This window comes from Phragmites australis, chromosome 18 (assembly GCF_958298935.1).
Source record: "Phragmites australis chromosome 18, lpPhrAust1.1, whole genome shotgun sequence".
NCBI lineage: Eukaryota > Viridiplantae > Streptophyta > Magnoliopsida > Poales > Poaceae > Phragmites > Phragmites australis.
The window spans coordinates 16812066-16831365 of NC_084938.1; the positions used below are offsets into that span (position 1 = coordinate 16812066).

General features: G+C 42.1%; 1 protein-coding gene across 1 annotated transcript; it reads right to left on the reverse strand.

The window, feature by feature from the left end:
- Positions 1-401: 401 nt before the first annotated feature.
- On the reverse strand, positions 402-5662 carry LOC133899197 (ABC transporter A family member 8-like). Its single transcript, XM_062340165.1, has 18 exons — positions 5464-5662; positions 4921-5251; positions 4661-4770; positions 4421-4562; positions 4146-4265; positions 3945-4069; positions 3531-3689; positions 3280-3442; positions 3058-3183; positions 2879-2962; positions 2436-2788; positions 2162-2362; positions 1824-1933; positions 1651-1735; positions 1336-1464; positions 1114-1219; positions 916-1004; positions 402-825 (listed from the first exon to the last, which is right to left on the reverse strand). Exons 1-18 carry the CDS (start codon positions 5542-5544, stop codon positions 526-528), a joined length of 2814 nt encoding a protein of 937 aa, XP_062196149.1. The 5' UTR covers positions 5545-5662; the 3' UTR covers positions 402-525.
- Positions 5663-19300: the final 13638 nt, after the last annotated feature.

The following is a 19300-nucleotide window of genomic DNA, read 5'->3' on the forward strand; positions in this document are numbered from 1 at the left end:
CATTGTACTATGTGATCAAAGAAAATTCAAGGCAATACAAGACGTAGGCTATTATCCAACTCGGGGGTCTCAACCATATAAATTATGTGTCTCTGTTCACAATATACTTCTATGGCTACGCATATATCACTATTTTTTTTATCATAAAATAATATACGATCGGGTATTAAATCCTCAACATAAGCTTACACCGTGTTCGAATTACCATATTCGTTTTTCTTGAATCCTTTTAAGGCATGTTCGGAAGAGAAGGATTGGTCTAGTAATTTTTAGGATTTAGTTAGAGTTAAATTATTTATTGGTAACTTCTCCACAAACTCCAAAATGACATTAATTTGCCCAACAACTAGAACGACTCTTGTCATCAAAAGAATCGGAAGGCATATAAGAGCATGTACAATGGGATGCTCAGAGGATGTGCTTATGAAAAAAATCAAGTTTTTTTATGAACTACACTAGCACATGTGTTTATGTGCACTGGTGCAGCCTACGACCTGATCACCTGAGTCACCGGACCATTAAGCACTAGGAGAGCACGTCGAACGCCCGGGCCTCTTTGGCCACCCTGACGAACACGTCCTCCAGCGTGGCGTCCGCCACGCCCCACCCCAGCACCGGGAACGCGCGCCGCGCCACCTCCACCGCGCCGAACACGCCGCCCAGCCCCACCTCCCGCCGTGGCAGCGCGAACTTCTGCGTGCCCGACACGTTGTAGACCCTCGCGGCCCCCGGCGACAGCCGGCTCACCAGCCGCTCCACCTCCGCCTCGTGTTCCGGCGACGTCGTGATCGTCAGGATCCGGGTGCCGCCGTACCTTGCCTTCAGCTGCATTGACGACAGAATGACCGGAGTTGCAGCGTCATCTTCTTGCTGCAGTACAGTGCCTGACAGAACTGAACTTTCAGGCGAGCATACCTCCTTAGGAGTTCCAAGGCAATGAAAGTTTCCGTTGACGAAGATGCCGATCCGATCGCACAACTCCTCAGCCTCCTCCATGGAGTGTGCTGCAATGTTCAATGTTTAGTTCATATGCAGAGTGAAGGATTACTGGTAAGAATGATGTTGAACAGCTGAAGACAATGTATACATAAAAACAAACAGACGAAGTATTACTGGTAAGGATGATGGTGCATTTTTTCTTCGCTCGTTTGATGACGTTCCACAGATCGTTCCTCGAACTAGTGTCGAGCCCGGTGCTTGGTTCGTCCATGTAGACAACCTAATAAGAATGAAATTTATGACGGTCGTTCAGTCACTGCTGAAAATTTTCAAAAAATTGTTTGTTTCGTGGTGCATGGGAAATGAATGAAGTAGAACTCTGACAGATGGAGGTACTTTGGGATTGCCTATGAGCGCTATGGCGACGCTGAGCCTTCTTTTCATGCCACCACTGTACTTGCTTACAGCTTTGTCGCCGAAACCGCTGTGGAACAGATTTACGCTCTTCAGGGACTCTTCGACTGCCTGGATCAGGGAATATTTATCACGATTAAACAAAATGAATTCTACTGTCTGTTTGTCTGAATGGAGAAAACAGTTGCAATCTGATTTTTGAAGACTATAGCTTTAGCCCTCCAGGAGTGCATCAGTAGTATCAGATTGCTAGATTCCAGTTTACAAAATTTGTGTTGGTTCATGGCTTCAAACTACCTTTGTCAGAGCAGCACCTGTGAGATTCTTCATTCGACCATAGAACATCAGATGTTCTCTTCCTGTCAGAGTGTCCCAAAGTAAACTGCACACACATCGAACAAATTTTGGTTACCATCGCAAAATCACCTTACAGGGAAACGAAGTGCTAGACTAGTCACTTGTGATCATACTCATGCTGTGGACATACACCAATGTTTGCATATATTTCATTCATATCTGTCCTCAAATCCAGTCCATGTATGTAAGCAGTTCCATAAGTCGGCATCACAAGGCCAATCATCTGCATATGAAACCCATAAGCAATGTAAGATTAAAATGCGTTCATTGTTGCTCTATGATGAAACACAGATAGAACTTGAAGTGCTCATTATTCATGAGAAATTAAAGTGCTCAATGATCCCTAACATAGGATCACTCTGTTTCCCTATGACACAGGACCACTCTGAATAAAAACTAGTTTGACGACTCAGTATAAACAAGCACAAATACATTAAGAATTATCACTCACCATGTTGATGAACGATGTCTTCCCTGCCCCATTGGGACCAAGCATCCCGAAACACTGCCCTTTGCGCAAAGCAAGCGACAATCCTCTAACAGCAAGCTTGTCAGGGTTCCCATTCTTTCCAGGGTACACTTTCTTTAGATTGTGGCAGATGATCATATTCCTTGTGTCCATTTCCTTTAATAGTCGTCTCACGACCTTGCGCTGAAAGTAATTTTTTATGAATAAATTCAGAAAAGTCTCCCTGTTGAATAGTTCAGTTATATGCTTAACTAACCTCTAGGAACACATCAGGCTTTGTCATATCAACATGGACCCTCCTGGATCCCCTCTTCACTTTGTTTGGTTTCTCTGATGGCGAGGAGTGTTTCGTCGATAGAAATCCGAAGAGAAACAGAGGCTGCCATGAAGGTCTGTGGTCCAACAAAAATGCAACAGGAAGGAGAAATATCCATTCCATAGACATTAGAATCAAAACATCTTTCATCCCGTTAATTGGGTCGTTCAAGTCCACCCATTGCATCCCATGCTTTCCCATATTTCTTCCTGCAGAAGCATACTCTGCAAGCTCGTATATTCCTCGGTAGAGGGAGAACCCAGGAACAAGCTCCATTGCCACAAGCCAATGTCCTGAATAAATAAAACAATAGTTTGTGATGCCCATTGAAGCTTTCTTTTTTATAATTTGAAAGCTCAGAAGAATTGCAGTGAGAGAGTTACTTGGGAAAGTAGTATCCTCTATGAAGTTCTTCAAGAGAGCTTCTCCGAGAAGGCTAGAACCGAAGACATAAATGTAACCAATTACTGTAACACACAAGAAAAAAAAGCTCGGTCCAGATTAGCCCGTCCAAACAGCCATAGAATTTTTTATTTGAAAAATGCAAGTTTTATTCACTGACCACTAGCAGTATTGACCGATGAGAAGAAAGACGCAAGCAGAAAGGCGAGCACGATCTGCAGGTTAATACATATGAAGTAGAATAGAAACTGTATGCTGTAGCTATTTACTCTGAAGATATCTAACCCTGCAAAACCAAGGAGGGTACTCTGCATGATTTACTAGCTTATTGCATGCAGTGAAGTGAATCCTAGAAATACAGTAAAGTGGAGTTAATTGGTACCTATAACAGACCCTGAGATCATGAAGAATATCATGTAAGCCGCTGAAAGGGACAAGAAATAGGCATAAGATATCAACCAATAAGGAGCATCCTTTAGCCCATGCATCTTCATCATTAGTCTTAGTTTCTGCTGCTTCTCGTAGACAAGATATGTCAATATTACCTGTAAATGATTGAAATAATCGGTAAACTTATATAAGAGTTCAATGGAGCTCATTAAGGGATCGTAGAAAACAATCGAATCAACTCACCGGAAGGAGGAGTTGAACCGTCCAGGTAAAGAACAGTGCATCTAGGAGAGTGGTGAGGTCCAGCCTTGTTTTAATTGCAGCTTTGGGCATTTCTTTCAAATACTCAAGGCGAATTTCTGCATTCTGTTCTTGGAAAAGGTTCAGATATGCAGTGGATGCCTACAATAGAAACACATAATTAGTACTCAAAAAGTATGGTCATTTCTCAACTTATCACAAGAAAGACCTGAAAAGCTTATTTTGGGGAACAAAAAACTTGAAACAATTGGCAGAGGCCATAGGGCAATCAAAATCAGGACAGTGAATGATAGGAGTTTTTTTTTTCTACATATATTCATCAATAAATATTTTACTTCAATGAGCTATTCATTGCTCCAAAGTTTAACTGAAAAATTTGTAGGTAAGTATAAGTACCATATTAACCAACCGTGCAACACGCAAAACTGTCATGGAATGGTGTCCATTATCCCTGCTGAAGCTGGAATTGTACCAAACATATATATGGAAGCGCCTCTTGTTTGTATCTAGGAAGTCATAACCTGCATAAATATTTTCTCAGTATAAAACTATAGCTCCAATATATTGGCACAATAATAAAAAATTCAATGAGGCTACCAGCGAGGAATTCTTTTGATCTTCTCCTCTTATTCCCACCCTTGTAACCTTTGAACAAATGATGATTTATCACCGATGAATTGTCGCACCACAGCGGCAAAACTTGAACACACTGCATATCTGTTCCATTTCACAAAGAAGATTATAATAAGGCAGTTATTGTAGATACAATTTGTATAAAAGAACAATATGCAGGATGTAAATACTGCATCTTATATTTTCCACACAGGCAAGGAAAACATGCATTTTCGTAGCCATATAAAATTTTATTTTACCAGATTGCAGAGGCATTCCATCAGAATTCCCTGAAATGCTGCTTGAATTCCACAGACACTGCGACTGGAGCACGTACAGGGTCCCGTAGGGAACAAGGCCCGGCTCTATGAACAGCACATGCGCCGGCAACGAGTTCGAACCCTGGAAGTAGAAAGAGAAATTCCTCGTAATCCCCTCCGTTACAACTCGCAAAAGGTATCTAAGCTTTTGTGTAAAATACCACTGATCAAGCAACTCACAGGGACTACTCTCGAGAACTCATCAAGGTAGGCTGAAGAATTTGTAGAGGCAGGCGCTAGAGGATTGTAATATTCATCAGGGACAGGTGGGAACAGCCCTGTTCCAAGAACTGCCAAAAATTCAATCAGAACAACGAAACTATCATAAAAAATGCATATATATTTTTTTCAAAAAAAAGGAACCCAAAATGCAAAAGATTTCGACACAAATTCTGTCACAATGAGCTGTTTTTTTCTTCTGTTTATGCATTGCATTGTACCTTCGGCAAGCTGGCGGTTGTGGCCGGTGAGGAGCACGGCGGTGGGGCAGTTCTCCGACGCGTTGCACGGCCGCGGGTGCAGGCGCGTCGGGTCGCGCGCCTCGGCGTCGGGCACCTGCACCAGCGCCGGCCACCTCGGCGGCACGGGCACGGCACAGCTGAGCGCCTGCGTGGGCGTGGAGTGTTGGATGCCGCACTCCGTTCCGGAGCAGCCACACTGGAACGGCGGCCTGGCGAGCTCGCTGTCCACCACGTGCTGGATGGCGACGAGGAGCACGCAGAGGAGCACCGGGAACGCGGCGATCGCGGCGTTCGTCCTCGCGTTCCTCCTCTGTGAGCATCAAAGAACCATGAACAATTAGCGTTTCTTGAAGTTACATAATAACATCTGGATGAACCATAAATATTTCCAGCTCAAGAACACATAACTGAGAACGATAGCTAAACCATCTGATGAAAACAAGTGGAATTCGTCAAAAAAAAATTTAAAAAAATTGAACTCGACTTGGTTTACCCTGCCGGCTTGGCGCCGTAATTCATTACCTGGAAAGAGATGTTCTTGAGGAAGAGCGCGTGGACCTGCCTGAAAAACCTCGCGAGCCCGCGCGTTCGCCGAGACTCCATGTGCTCTTGCACCTTCCGAGTTCTGACAGGGCAAGAAGTACAACAAGTTATCAGTCCACTCCACTGAAATGCAGCCTCTCACCATTTCGTATCACACCACCTGATCTCACCTCCTGATATAGCACGAGCACGACTGCACGAGGAGGTGAGTGAGCAGCAGAGGTCAGCTGGTCTGGCTGGCTCAGGCCGGCGCCGCGAATGCCTCGCCGCGCGCGCCACCCGGCGTGACCATCACGCGCGCAGTGCTGTCTGTCCGGGTATCAGGCGCAAAAACGCAGAGAGGATTACAGTTGAAGCTTCAGTTCCTCGATCCATGGGAGCTGATGCATGGCTTTCACTTGAAGAAACCTGTACTGCTCAGTTCAATGCTGCAGCCGTTGCCTCAGCCGGGTGTTACGGGAGCATTGTTTAACACACCAAGCCGTTACACCTACAAAAGGAGAGCGAGCTCAACAATGGACATCTGTCTAGCTAGGGGTGACATGTATGTATATACAAATAAATATATAAATGGTCACTTATTCAAGCTTGGAGCTTTCAGACGCTGAGCCTTGTCAATGCGAAATCCTCGTCGTGTCGTGAAACTTATCAACTTATTGCTTGTTTAGAGTTCTGAAGAGACTAATCTTGTGCTGAGAGATCAAGAAGGCAAGATCCAAATAAGGAAAGAACAATAGGAAACAAACCTTGTGCTCTTTGCTGACGCATAGAACGGTAATTTCAATGGAGTGGGCTGACATTTTGAGGACCGGGGAATAGAACATTATGGCAATGAACCCGGCGATAATCCGGGACTGCTTTCGTGGCTGCGATTCTTCTCATGACTCACCCTTCAAGGAATTCAACGTTTTTTCTTCAGCACATGATTCCCTGTCCATTGTATAGTTAATTCATTTTTTTGTTCTGTTACACAAGAGAAGTGACATTGTAATGTCCTCATCTAATTGGTAGGAGAAAACAATATTAAGTGTTGTGACTCATGAGACGTTTTAGGTGCTTCTTGAGTACTAGTTTACTACTACTACTACTTACCTTGGAGTTACCTCCATTACACATGCCAGTCCATCACCATTGCCATATCTTAATCTGCACGAAAGGGATCGGTGTAGAATGATCAAATCGTCCTTGGTGCCTGCAAATTCAAACATGGATTAGATCATAGCACACTTACCGGCGTAAACAAATTGCCAGTATCTTACTCCACAGTTTAAGATCAGGCTCTCATTAAATTCTGGCTTCCAGATTTGAAGCAGAGCAGAAGGAACAGAATTGCAGAAAAGAAAGGCACATGTTTCCTTTCAGCATGTGCCTAAGCATATCAAGGAAATCATCTGCAGATGTCTATGAGAGAACAATGTCTTAGTGTAATTTATGAATTCAGTAGGGTTTTTTATATAAAAAATATGGCACGAAAGCGTGTTGTTCGACCTTTTTAGTTCTGTATAGTAGAGGGCACTATTGATGTTATGCTCAAATGTTTCTTAAAAGTTAAGACTTTGAGGTGCCTGAGTTCTCAAAAGAAGAAAAAATATTGTTTTGTAACCCCATAATAAATAGTTAACCTTACTGTTTATGTGCTAATGGAAATAGTTTATCCTTGTGGATGGAGCCAATGTATTTGAAAATAAAAATAATACCCTTCTGGTAATCGCGAAAGCTTACCGCATCCCAAAACCTAAATGGAATAAATTAGCATAGTCTGATAGGGAAGCACCCTATGCAGTTTGAGTTCCCATTTTAGTTCTGACTAGAAATCGAGCAAGTTTTTTCTTTTATGAAAAAGGTAATAATGTGATTTCACACAAAACATCACTCACAATATGAGGTTTAACTCTATCTTATTCCAAATAGAAGGGTATCATTTTTTTAATAATGCAATAAGATATGGTGTGATTCAATGACATCCAAATAGGACGAGCATTTGTAATTAAGGCAACACTGTTACCATAAAAATCTCTATTTATCAGTGTAGGATGGCTTAAAATCCTTGTTAGTTCTAATCCATTTCTATTAAGATAGCATAGAAAAACATCCCATCAAAATTATGTCACCAGATGTTGTTAAGAATAGTTTTAAAATTCTTGAACATTTATATCAGAAAATAAAGTAGTATATTTTTGGAATATACATATTTTACTTACTAACATTATCTTTTGGCCAGAGGAGGTGTGAGAAAGTACAGTAGATCACTCCTTAATCTTTTTGGCATTTGGTCCAACATCACTTATCTTACTAATATTATAAATATGTGACGATGAAATAGAGTACAACTGTATTTGCTACATGACAACTTGAAATTAGAATTGTAGAATCACAACTTAACTATAGTAAATATGCACCGCAAGTACCAGCCCAAAAGAAGACTATAACACAAAAGTTCAAACAAGCATATACACCACATATTCCTCAACAAGGAAAGGGATAATCAACTATAATCAAATATACTATTTTTGAAATCAAACATCTACATCATCTACCTCATTCTCTTTAGCAGTGGAACCCTCTAAAAACTAGTCAACCGCAATGGAGATCTTTACCCTATCGGAAGCTCGCCTATCGATAGGGACATATCGGCATTTAGAACGCTGACATGTGGTGGTTCACCACTTTTATGGAGGCTTGCAGTGCGACATGATGCCTATTGGAACACCAGATGATGACAGGCCCTATCGGCATGCTAGACACCGACAAACGTCTTTATAACGTACTGCCACCCCTTGAGGACTCGTGTAATACCCAAAATGTGAAATTCTTTTGTTGACTGCAAGACCCGTGTGAGAAAACAAATTTTGACCTTTTAAATCATTGTTTGGTTGAATGATCGGAGACCGTGAATGTGTAGATCTTGTCGAGACGATTCCGTTTTGCTACCTAACGTCATGTTTGGGCACTCGATGAGTCCATGGTGAGCCCAATGAATTTAGACCGTAGGATAAAATGAAAAAATAAATAAAAAAGGGGATAAGGCTTGGTGGGGTCAGCTCCCACCTGATCCCACCCCCATTCGGACCGACTCACCCTGACCCGCCTCCCGTCACCTCTAACCCAAGCCATCGCTGACCGTTGCCACCTCTCGACACCTCAACCTTGGCTCCTGTCATCGGTGCGCTGTTGGCTAGGGGAAGCTGGGCAAGGGGCATGAGGGGAGGAGCAGAGGGGGCCCAGCCAGCTGGCCAAGTGGAGGAAAGAAAAGAAAGAAAGAAAGAAGAATGGAAAGAAAGAAGAAGAAGGAAGAAAGAAGAAGGGAGAAAGAAGAAGAGGAAGAAGAGGGAGGAAAGGGGAAGAAGGCAGGAGGACATCTTCCCGTGAGTTCATTGGTTTTCCTTCACCAATTTGCGGTTCCGCTCCAAAGGTGACCTCTTCGTAGTCTTTAGATTCTCGTAGGTAGTCAATATAAGCTGTCCTCGTCGTCGGTTGAGTCTTTTTGTTGGTCTAGTTAGCGAGTAGTGGGTTAATTCATTTTAGGCCTACCTGGTGTCAGATGTGAGTGTATGTGTTATAGTGGAAGTTGTAGTTCTTGTTGTAAGCTTTCCGATGGCGTTACCGTTGTCCTTTTTGGGTAAGTGGTTTAGGCATTTTTAGCTAATTGGTGTTGTTATCTAGCGAGGATTAGCTCGCACATTGTGTCTTGTTCTTCGGTCTTCGATCGAGCTAGAGGAGGTTCTTGCTCGACATATAGCGAGCTAATTGGTCAATGTCTTTCATAGCCTTCGGTTGTCGGGTTTGCGGGGTTTTGAGGTGTAGAAGTGTGTGCCTTCTTTTGTTTTGTTATTGCGACATCTTGGTGCTAATGGTGTGTTTGTTTAGGTGGTGCTGCTTCAGGTCGCAACTAGGGCCCGCCTTCATTGCTGGTGAAAGCAAGTGAATATAGCGGATGACTACGTTTTAACCTGTTATTTGGTTGCCTCCATTCTTTTTAATTTCAATGCATATCTCTAATCTGATAAATTTAATTATGAGCATGCTATCCTATTACTTACCTTACAGAAGTTTCCTTGGTCATTGTTTTATGAAGTGTAGTAAGTGTGATATGTCGTTTGCAGTTGATCTTTACTATATTGTGCAATTCTTGAAGTATTAAGCATATCTTGGAAGTTATGTCATTGGTTATGCATGAAGCATGTCATGCATATGCATATCATGCATTGGAAGCTATGTCACCATCTTATGGCCGTGATCGTACCAGATAGCTCCAGTTGAGCTAGTTCCTGGTACAAGGCCAATCTAGATCCCGTGCTAGATAACTCCAGTTGAGCAGGTGGATTTGAAGAAGCAGCTAGATGAGCTCCTAGCTAAGGGTTTTGTTAGACTGAGCACATCTCCTTGGGTTGCTCCAGTCTTGTTTGTGGAAAAGATGGATGGCACGAAGAGGCTTTGTGTGGATTATTAGGGGCTTAATCAAGTCACCATCAAGAACAAATATCCTTTGCCTCGCATTGATGATCTCTTTGATCAGTTGAAGGGTGCCAAGCTAAGATTGATCTGCAGTCTAGTTACCATTAGTTGCAGATTAGAGAGGAGGATATCGAGAAGACGACTTTTAGCACAAGGTATGGGCATTTTGAGTTTGTAGTTATGTCCTTTAGAATAACAAATGCCCTTGTTGTTTTTATGGAGGCAATGAACAGGATGTTTCATGAGTACCTTGATGCCTTCGTGGTGGTTTTCATCGATGACACCCTTGTCTATTCGAAGACTAAGGAGGAGCACGCTGTGCATCTTGGCTTGATATTAGATACTCTTTAGAAGAACAAGTTTTATGCGAAGAAATATGCTTTTTTGGCTATCTGAAGTGAGTATTCTTGGGCATGTCATCAATGAGAATGGTATCACAATTGATCAATGTGACTAAGGTCATGAGTTTCCTCGGGCTTGCAGGTTATTATCGGTGTTTCGTGCAAGATTTCTCCATCATTGCTAAGCCAATGACCAGGTTCACTCAAAAGGGGGTTCCTTTTATTTGGACTGATGAGTGAGGTGTTCTGCCAGGTGCTGAAGAATAAGTTGGTTAATGCACCTATTCTTTCTCTACCCGTGAGTGGCAAGCGCTGCACCGTGCATACGGATGCTTCTCAGATTGGTTTGGGTTGTGTGCTGATGCAGGAGGGTTGTGCCATCACTTATGCTTCCAGGCAGTTGAAGTCTCATGAGCAGAATTATCCCACTGATGATCTTGAGTTGGTTGTTGTTGTCTTTGCATTGAAAACTTGGAGGCACTGCCTGATGAGCCCATGGCTCCTTCAGATATGATCAATACCACCAATAATCCTCAAATCATCAAGGTCCAATTACAAGAGCACGTGCACGACAATTAGACCACCAGATGAACTCATTTATCACTGTTCATGCTTCCTTGGATGGATTCCTACTAAATTATTGTGATACTTTATTGCTTAGGAACATGGGAGAAGCACCACAACCTTACCCAGATGTCACCCCTCGAAGGTCAAGTCTACTCGGACTCGAGGCTGAGCTCTAGTCGTGATCATGATCGAGTCGAAGGACAGCATATCAGTAAAACGGGCATAACTCTCTCATACGAAGTCCGTTTTAGGCAATCTTGGACATTCTGGAAAGCTTACGACGAGCCCTTTCCAATGGATAAGAGCTCGACCAAATATTCCTTATAGTTTAGTCAGAGTCAAAGAAATAAGTGCTACACCACCGTATTGAACCTACTTGGGTCTTGTAATCGTGTCGGGGTCAGATTTCAGGTTGTGCACTCCTCTTTCCATGGCTGCACAACCCTAGGTCGACCTTCACAAGTTCCCCTATATATACACAGTAGTCGTCATAGTTTAGGCTTGAGTTTTCTTAGATTATTCTGTTTTATAAAGTTTCGCCACTTGCTCGGTTTGTGGAACCCCAACTCGAGCACTTCATTGGTAATTAGCAATATTCAGATTGTATCTACCTGTTCTTGCTTGTGTTCTCGATTTTCTTGTAGGAAAATCCTTCTTGACGAGGTCAACCGCGTCTTGGCATGATTGATAACCACGAAGTAGTGATGTAGTGATTGTGACGGTTCTTGATCTGTCTTGGTCAGAGCCTTTGGATCATCAATGTCGAGACTCCACCAATCGACTTATCATATTACTTTCGGAAGATCAAGCAAACACGCATCACTATCTTTATGGGGAGCCTGTCACACCTGGTTTTAACAGACAAAACTAGATGCGGCTTATGTGTGCCTAGGATGATCAACACACATTAAGGATGTCACAGGTGAAGTAACAAAAGCAATACTTTTATTAAATAAACATTTAACTCTCATAGAAATTGACATATATTGTCCTGTATGAAGACAACTGCAGCGGAACAGAAGCACTGGTGCCTAATAACACCATAGGCAACCGACCGGGAGATGCACGCTTAGAATGTCACAACCTTATCTTGACAGTATTTAACATCTTCACTCACTGAGCAGCACCACACATGTCGGATGACATAGGAAAAATAGTAAGTGTGAGCACATGACGCGCTTATCAAGTATACAGGAAAATAATGATATGCAAGCTTATACTAATGACAGGCTAACTTAAGAGTTTATTTGTATAAATGTGAGTAAAGAAAATATTAATGTAATTGAAAAGTTTTAAGCAGTTATTAAGTGATTATGCCCATATGACCCAAACCTTTATTATCCGAGAACAACAATCTTGCAAACCATAACCAGCTAACCATCACCAAAATCATAACCATAACCAACTAATTATGTGAGGATCCAAGTCTTCCATAACCGTGGGCACGATTGTTATAATAGTTTTACACTCTGCAGAGGTTGTCCAACTTTTAGCCACAAGTCGTGATATCCATGTTGATGTGTTTGCAAGACACTTAACACACGCTAGTGGTGTGCTGTCAAGAGATCACTACGAAGCATGGTCCATCAATTAGGTCCTGGTACCCCAACGAATGCGAGCCAGGTGTCTAACTGATATGATAAGCCTTACCTATATTAGTCTCGTGTTCGAACGATATTTCTTGGGTTGTCGCTCCACAAACCGGTCTTTAATCAGGTTACACATGTTTCACTTATTTACACCTAGGCAAAGACTATCCAACCAGGTAATAACCATCAAATGTTAAAGGACATCCAGAACCTATACAAATGTTGACGGACATCCAAAACTGTAGAAAATGTTAAAGGACATCTAGAACCTATTATTATGCTTGGAACATATCCACAAGCCCACCAACATTAACAAAACCATCTCTTTGCCCAAGCCTAAGTTTCATATTGCTATGTCATGTTTATCATCATAGTTGCATATATCCATTAATCAGTTATATGACACTTCCCAATATCCCGATAGCATGGCCAAGCAATTTTAACCGAAAGACATATATTAACTACCACTTAGCCTTCAAGGAATGTAAAGGAAGACTACCCATCAAGTTGATAGACATCGATGTAGTTTTATAAAACAAAAACATTTAAAAACATAGATTCAAGATGATCAAGGACACTTACCTTTTACCCAGTGCTACTCAGTGTTGTCAAAATCTTGGTCTTGAAGTCCCTCAAACAGATCCGAAGCGTTGTGACTAATCGCGAAATCTATCGACAAACAAAACAACATCGAATAAACACCAATAAACTCTAAATAGCAATAAAAATAGGAATAGAACGATAGACTGAGGTCTTTGATTGGACTGGACAAGAAGATCAGAATTGATTGGACTTCTCTAAAAGAAAGATTAAGGAATTGGAACTAAAGCTTCACATGAAAGGATAAGAAAGGATTCACATGAAATTATAGAAATGATTGATTGAATCATTAACATGTGTGACCTACAAATTAATACATTATTTTAAAATAATCTCATGTTTGTAACACAATGACATGTAGATTTGATGAGGACCTATATGTCATTGTGACAACCATAAATTTACTAATTAAAATTATATCTTCATGTTGCAGGGATCTAGATGTTAATAAGGGAAAATTACTATAACGATATGAGAATTGATACTTGAAGTTAGCATGGTTGGATAGATCATGATTTTAGAAAAATTTGAGCGCAAGAATCACTCAAATCAGAGTTAAAATGAGAAAGTTATGGCTAAAACAAATTTTAAGGTTTAATATGAAAATGAAAAGGACTAAATTGAAATAAAACATAAAATAGGGACCTTTTCATAAAAATAGAGAGACCTATTTGAAGTTATGGAAAAGTTTAGGGACTGATCTGTAAAAGGATAAGGTCTTTTGTGAAAATAGGAAAGCTCAGGGGCCTATTTGCAAAATTGCCAATTACTGGAATTCCTTCAATTATATTTGTACTGGAAATTAAGAATTATTGAGTGGGCTGCTGACTGGCTAGATTTGGTCACGTGGCTAGCTGACAGGGATGACAAATGAGCGGATTTTTTTTGATGTGGCACAAGATGTGGGAGAGTGACATGGCAAAGCTGGATGACTAGACTAAAGTGGACATGTGGCAACCACAAGTTGGTAGATGAAGGGGTAAGGGACAGATCTAATCCAGGCACTCGAACCTGGATCAGATGGATGAGAGAGAGAGAGAGAGAGAGAGAGAGAGAGAGAGAGAGAGAGCAGAGGCTAGGCGTCCGGCCGGAGTGGAAGAGATGGCGACGGGAGCTCGGGACGCGGTGGAGCTTCACCAGAGTTAAATGAAAACCTTGTCGCCAGCTTTGGATATCACCGGCGAGTGGAGTAAAGGAAAGAGAGGGAGTTGGTGAATCCGTTTGAAGGCTCACCTCGAGCGGAGCGGCACCGGAAGGTGGTCGGCGATAGAGGAGATGGTGGGGACGCATAGATCTTGTCGACAGGGTAGCTTCGGTGGCTGAAGAGCAAAGGTGAGGGCACAAGCATGCATAGGAGGCCTTGGTAGAGTTGTGGGCGATCATGTGAACACTGACATGACTTTGGCAGCTAGATCGACGAGTTCAACTGGAATCCGGCAATGGTGGCGACGGTGGCTCAGATCTTCGACGTCTCGATGAGATAGGCTCGGGGAGGCAGCAGTCTATGGAGGTATGAGATTGGGAGGGGCTCTCGATTGCTTAAGTATGCGAAGGCTCAAGGATTCTGAGGCACGCACGCCTAGAAAGGAGGTGGCAGCGCGATCGAGTCGGATTCGGCAGCAGGAGACCGTGAGGAAGACGATGGCTTGGGGGCCCACATGACGGCAACACAAGGCGGAGGCGGCTCAGCACGAGGTGCCATCGGGTTGGCGGCAGCGTGCGCGTTGGGCCGAGATCGCGTGCGCAGCCTAGGGAGATGAGGTGTGGGCTGGCCTAGGCCGGTCCAAGCAGGAGGGAGGAGAGAGGGGCTATCCAGTTGGGCTGGCGGTCCAGAAGAGAGATGTGGGACAGAAGAAGTTCATAACACTGGTTGCACCTCCACCGCCTCTGCGGCCTTTGTCTCCAGTACGCGACGGCAACGACTTCTCTTTTCGTCGTGCTCTGTTGAAGAGCAAATCTCCTTCTGCACCACATGAGCAACAACAATTGTCCAGCAAAACTGGCCAATAGTCTACCAAAACGGACCCTCCCAGAAAGCGCAGAGCCAACAAATAGAATGAGAAAAACAAAGGAGATAGAAGAAGAATATCTGTCAAACACCTACGTGCCAGGTGAGCCGTTTGTGAGCAAGAAAATATTAGAGCAATTGGGCTGGGCAAGTACGATTCTGCACAACCTATACCTTAAGAGGTTTCATGAGGAGAAACATCTTTCTCCTTGTTTTAGCGTACCAGCAACAACATTTCCTGCAACAAGCTAGACACTTCCTCGTGACCTTCGAGGATTTATTCCTCCTCTACAGTCTTGACAAGCTGTACGTCAGTCTATTGAGATGCTGGACACTGTAAGTGTTACTAATCGCGGTCTATGCTTAATGAACCGCCTAACTTATTGATACGCTCATTCATCTACATTACTCTTATGTGTAGACTTATGATTCAAGAAGCCAGGAGAGAGAATCTAAGAATTGGATTCCTCGACCCACAGGTCGTATGTGGGTCAACGATCACTTGGTCTCCGGGGGAGGTCGAGAAATACGTCGCGGAGTCCATGGTTGCCCTATGTTGATCGAAGGACCTTATTCTTCTACTGTACAACTACCGAGACCATTGGATGCTAGTTTGTACCTATACACACAATCAACACTATATATACCTTGACTCAATGTACTATGACAAAGAGAGGTATTCAAATCTGACAGACTTGTTGATAAGGGTATTCTCGAAGTATGTTTCGTTGGGTAGGATTGTATGAAGAGATAAACCCTCGGTGAGCCACCAACATAAGTTTCTGGTAATAATTCCTCCATCGCATATCAATTTATCGTTATAATATGCATTCCATAGAACTAAATCTACCGTGCACAAATTTCTGCAGTGTCACAGGCAGCTGCAGGGCACCAACCTCTATTGGTTCTATGTTGCCCAGTACATGCTGCAAATCGTTCGCTCTAGTCCACCAGTATATCCGCCGGTTAGTGTAATTATAGTATATGAAAATATATTTTTCATTTTTTGTGTCTAACTATTTTAAGTTTCTTCTACAGACATATAAATTTACTACAAATAATCTCACGCAGGACGGTCTCATGTATATTCAAAAAAGGCTCGTCAGTTTCATACTTGGGGAGATCATAAAGGAGACCGGCAAATTTCATGATCCCAAAAACTTTATTAGCTAAGGTTTGTAATCTCAACAGAAGCCAGTCAGTTCAATATATTGAAAATTCTTGCATCTTGCAGTCTATTGATGTATTATATCTTTATGGCTAAGGATATAGGAAATGAAGAAAATGAACTCATTACTTTCTTTTAATTCACTGTGCTAAAGCTAATTTGTTGGTTTATATATTGTCAGGAACGGGAAGCAAATGAATTCTCAATGAAGAATGCTACTCAAATGTCGTGAGGTTTTGTAATATTGACATTCTACTTCTGTTTATGTGTGACTTCATGACTTTGTAATGTTGCGAGGCTTTGTAATATTGACTTTGTATGATATATGTGATATTGAATGAAGATGTTCGATCTATAGAGTGTATGGAGTTTGAATGCAAATAATTTATTATCAGTATGATATACTGATGTGTGTATTTTGTTGTTGATATGTCAGTTACAATCAGTAATATATGGATTTTGTACTATGTGTATGAATATACAGACGGTTCTAGGAAGACAACCATCTGTACAAATGCATTTCATAAAGACTTCTATTATATAGTATAGATGACTCAAAATCGGAACCGTCTGTACTAAAGCCAAAGTATTCAACCCGCGCATTGGAAAATTGGACCTAAGACAGTTATCTGCCATTTTATTGGGTACCCAGAATGATCAAAGGAGTATCGCTTCTATTGTCCAGATTGTACCACTAAGTTTGTAGAAACGAGACATGCTAAGTTCTTAGAAAATGTTGAGATCAGTGGTAGATCTAAGGGAAGAAAGATTTTACTCGAGGAGAACCGGGTTTATGATCCTATACCGATTATCCGAGAGGCTAATGTCCTTGCACCTCCTGTTGCTGCACCTCCAAATGTTCAGGTCTGCACTCGTCCTAACTTAGCTTACATAACGGGGATGTTTGGTAGATATCAGTCTAATCTAGGATTAGAGCACTGGAAAGTTGTCAAGAAGACCTTATGTTATTTGTAAGGCGCTAAGCATTTCATGCTCACATATAAGAGGTCTGATAATATTGAGCTTAAGGGTTATTCGGACGCTGACTTCACGGGGTGCATGGACATAAAGAAGTCGACTTCAGGTTATATTTTCACCCTCGCGGGAGGAACCATTTCCTAGAAAAGCTCCAAACAATCCCTTAGTGCATCTTCTATGATGCAACCTCAATTTGTGGCATGTTATGAGACCATTGGGCAGGCCGTATGGCTTAAGAATTTTATCATGGGGCTAAGAGTGGTTGACAGCATAACGAAATCACTCAAGATATATTGCGACAACAAAGTTGTACTATTCTTTTCGAGTAACAGCAAGTCGAGTGGTGCTGCCAAACACATTGATATAAAATATCATGTTGTGAAAGATAGAATTCAGGATCAGAATATTGAGGTCGAGCATATAAGTACAAAGTCCATACTTACCGACCCACTAACAAAAGGCTTACCACCCAATGTATTTAAAGAACATGTTGCTGGTATGGGTTTAATTGATAGCCTATGATTCTGAGGTAATTATTTTTTAAAGATCTCAGTTTCATGATCCTAGATATAAAAGACCATAAGAAAGAAACCAACTCCCAAGGCTATCTGCGTTAAAATGGAGTTATGTGCTATAGATTGTGAGGTTTAGTGGCATTTTATATAGCTACTATGACCACACTATCTTGGTATGCTATTTTGTTGAATATGGATTCATGTTGATGAGCCATTTGATCAAGTGGGAGAACGTTGATTGTGATCTTGTCTCTAACTAACCACCGAGTCCTAAAGGGGGTGGTGACCCCACACACATGTCCTGATTGGGGGTGGAAGCCACAATTAGTTTAGGTCCCAAGTCGCCAGCACCACAATAAAAGGGGACTCGGCTGCCCATGATGTGAAAAAAATCGCTCGTGTGGTCACCCTCACCCCGATACCTCATAAACCCTAAAAACCCCATCTAAGAAAGGTGCGTGCCGCGGCTGAGGCACACGAAGTAGAGAGGAAAAGGAAGCGGGAGAGGGAGAGGGCCCATCACGCTAAGGTGCAGGGCCTCGATACCCTACAAAAGGGCAAATATCCTAGGCACACTCAGTAAATAGCATCTATTATAACCCATCCTATTTTTATTCCCTAAAACATTTTAGGTTTAGCTGCAGCACGTTATTAGGTTAGTCTTTAGGTGTACAGTACATGGCATCGTTTGTTGTCGCTATCTCTATATAGTTAGGGTCCTTTTGCACTACGAACGAAAAACCTACATTCTATGTAATATTCATCAGCGTATGTAACCTCCATCCAGGTTTTACGATAATTATGCTTCACAACTACTATTGTTTGAAAAATTATATTTTACACCCTCCCATGGTTACTTCACTAAAAGAATTAACTCACACGCTTTTACATCAACTTAATAAAGAAATGTCGATAAAATAACATCAAACCAAAATTAAGGATAGAATTAACCACTCCGTAATGCTGTTTGAACAACTATTTGCATAACTAGCATTTTTTGCCGAATGAATGTGTAATATTTTTTAAATTACCATATACAAAAATTATATTAGAAAAACAATTATATTTAGTGGCAAATTTTTTTTCCATATCGTTCATTCATCGGACGAGACCAAGTTCTCGTCTACTAAACGAGTGAGATCTTTCTCTCTATAGTTATTTAATGCACTGAGCATCGGGGCTAACAAGTTTTCACCTGTTCAACGGGCGAGATCTTGTTCTCGCCTTGAACGGGTGATGGTAGGCTATACATGCAATTTTTCTAAACAAACATGTATTCTTAAAACTATTATATATATATAATTCAGCGCTAGCAGCAGTAGTGGCTAGGGGCGAGTGGGTGGCGTGGCCGGGGAGGCGAAAAGCCTAGGTGTGCTGCGTGTTCGGCTGGCTCGACCCGAGCGGCGCTGCGGCCCATGGAGCGGCTGCAGGCTGAGTGAGCAGACACACGTGCTCTGTGGGCCAGCGGAGGACGCGAAACCTGAGTTTTTTTATTTTTTTTATTAAAAATTTAAATAAATAGATTCCCCGCAGGAGAATTTGCAAAACTAGGCGCCTGCAGCTCTATGAGAGGGCGGTTAGAGGCCCTAACCGCC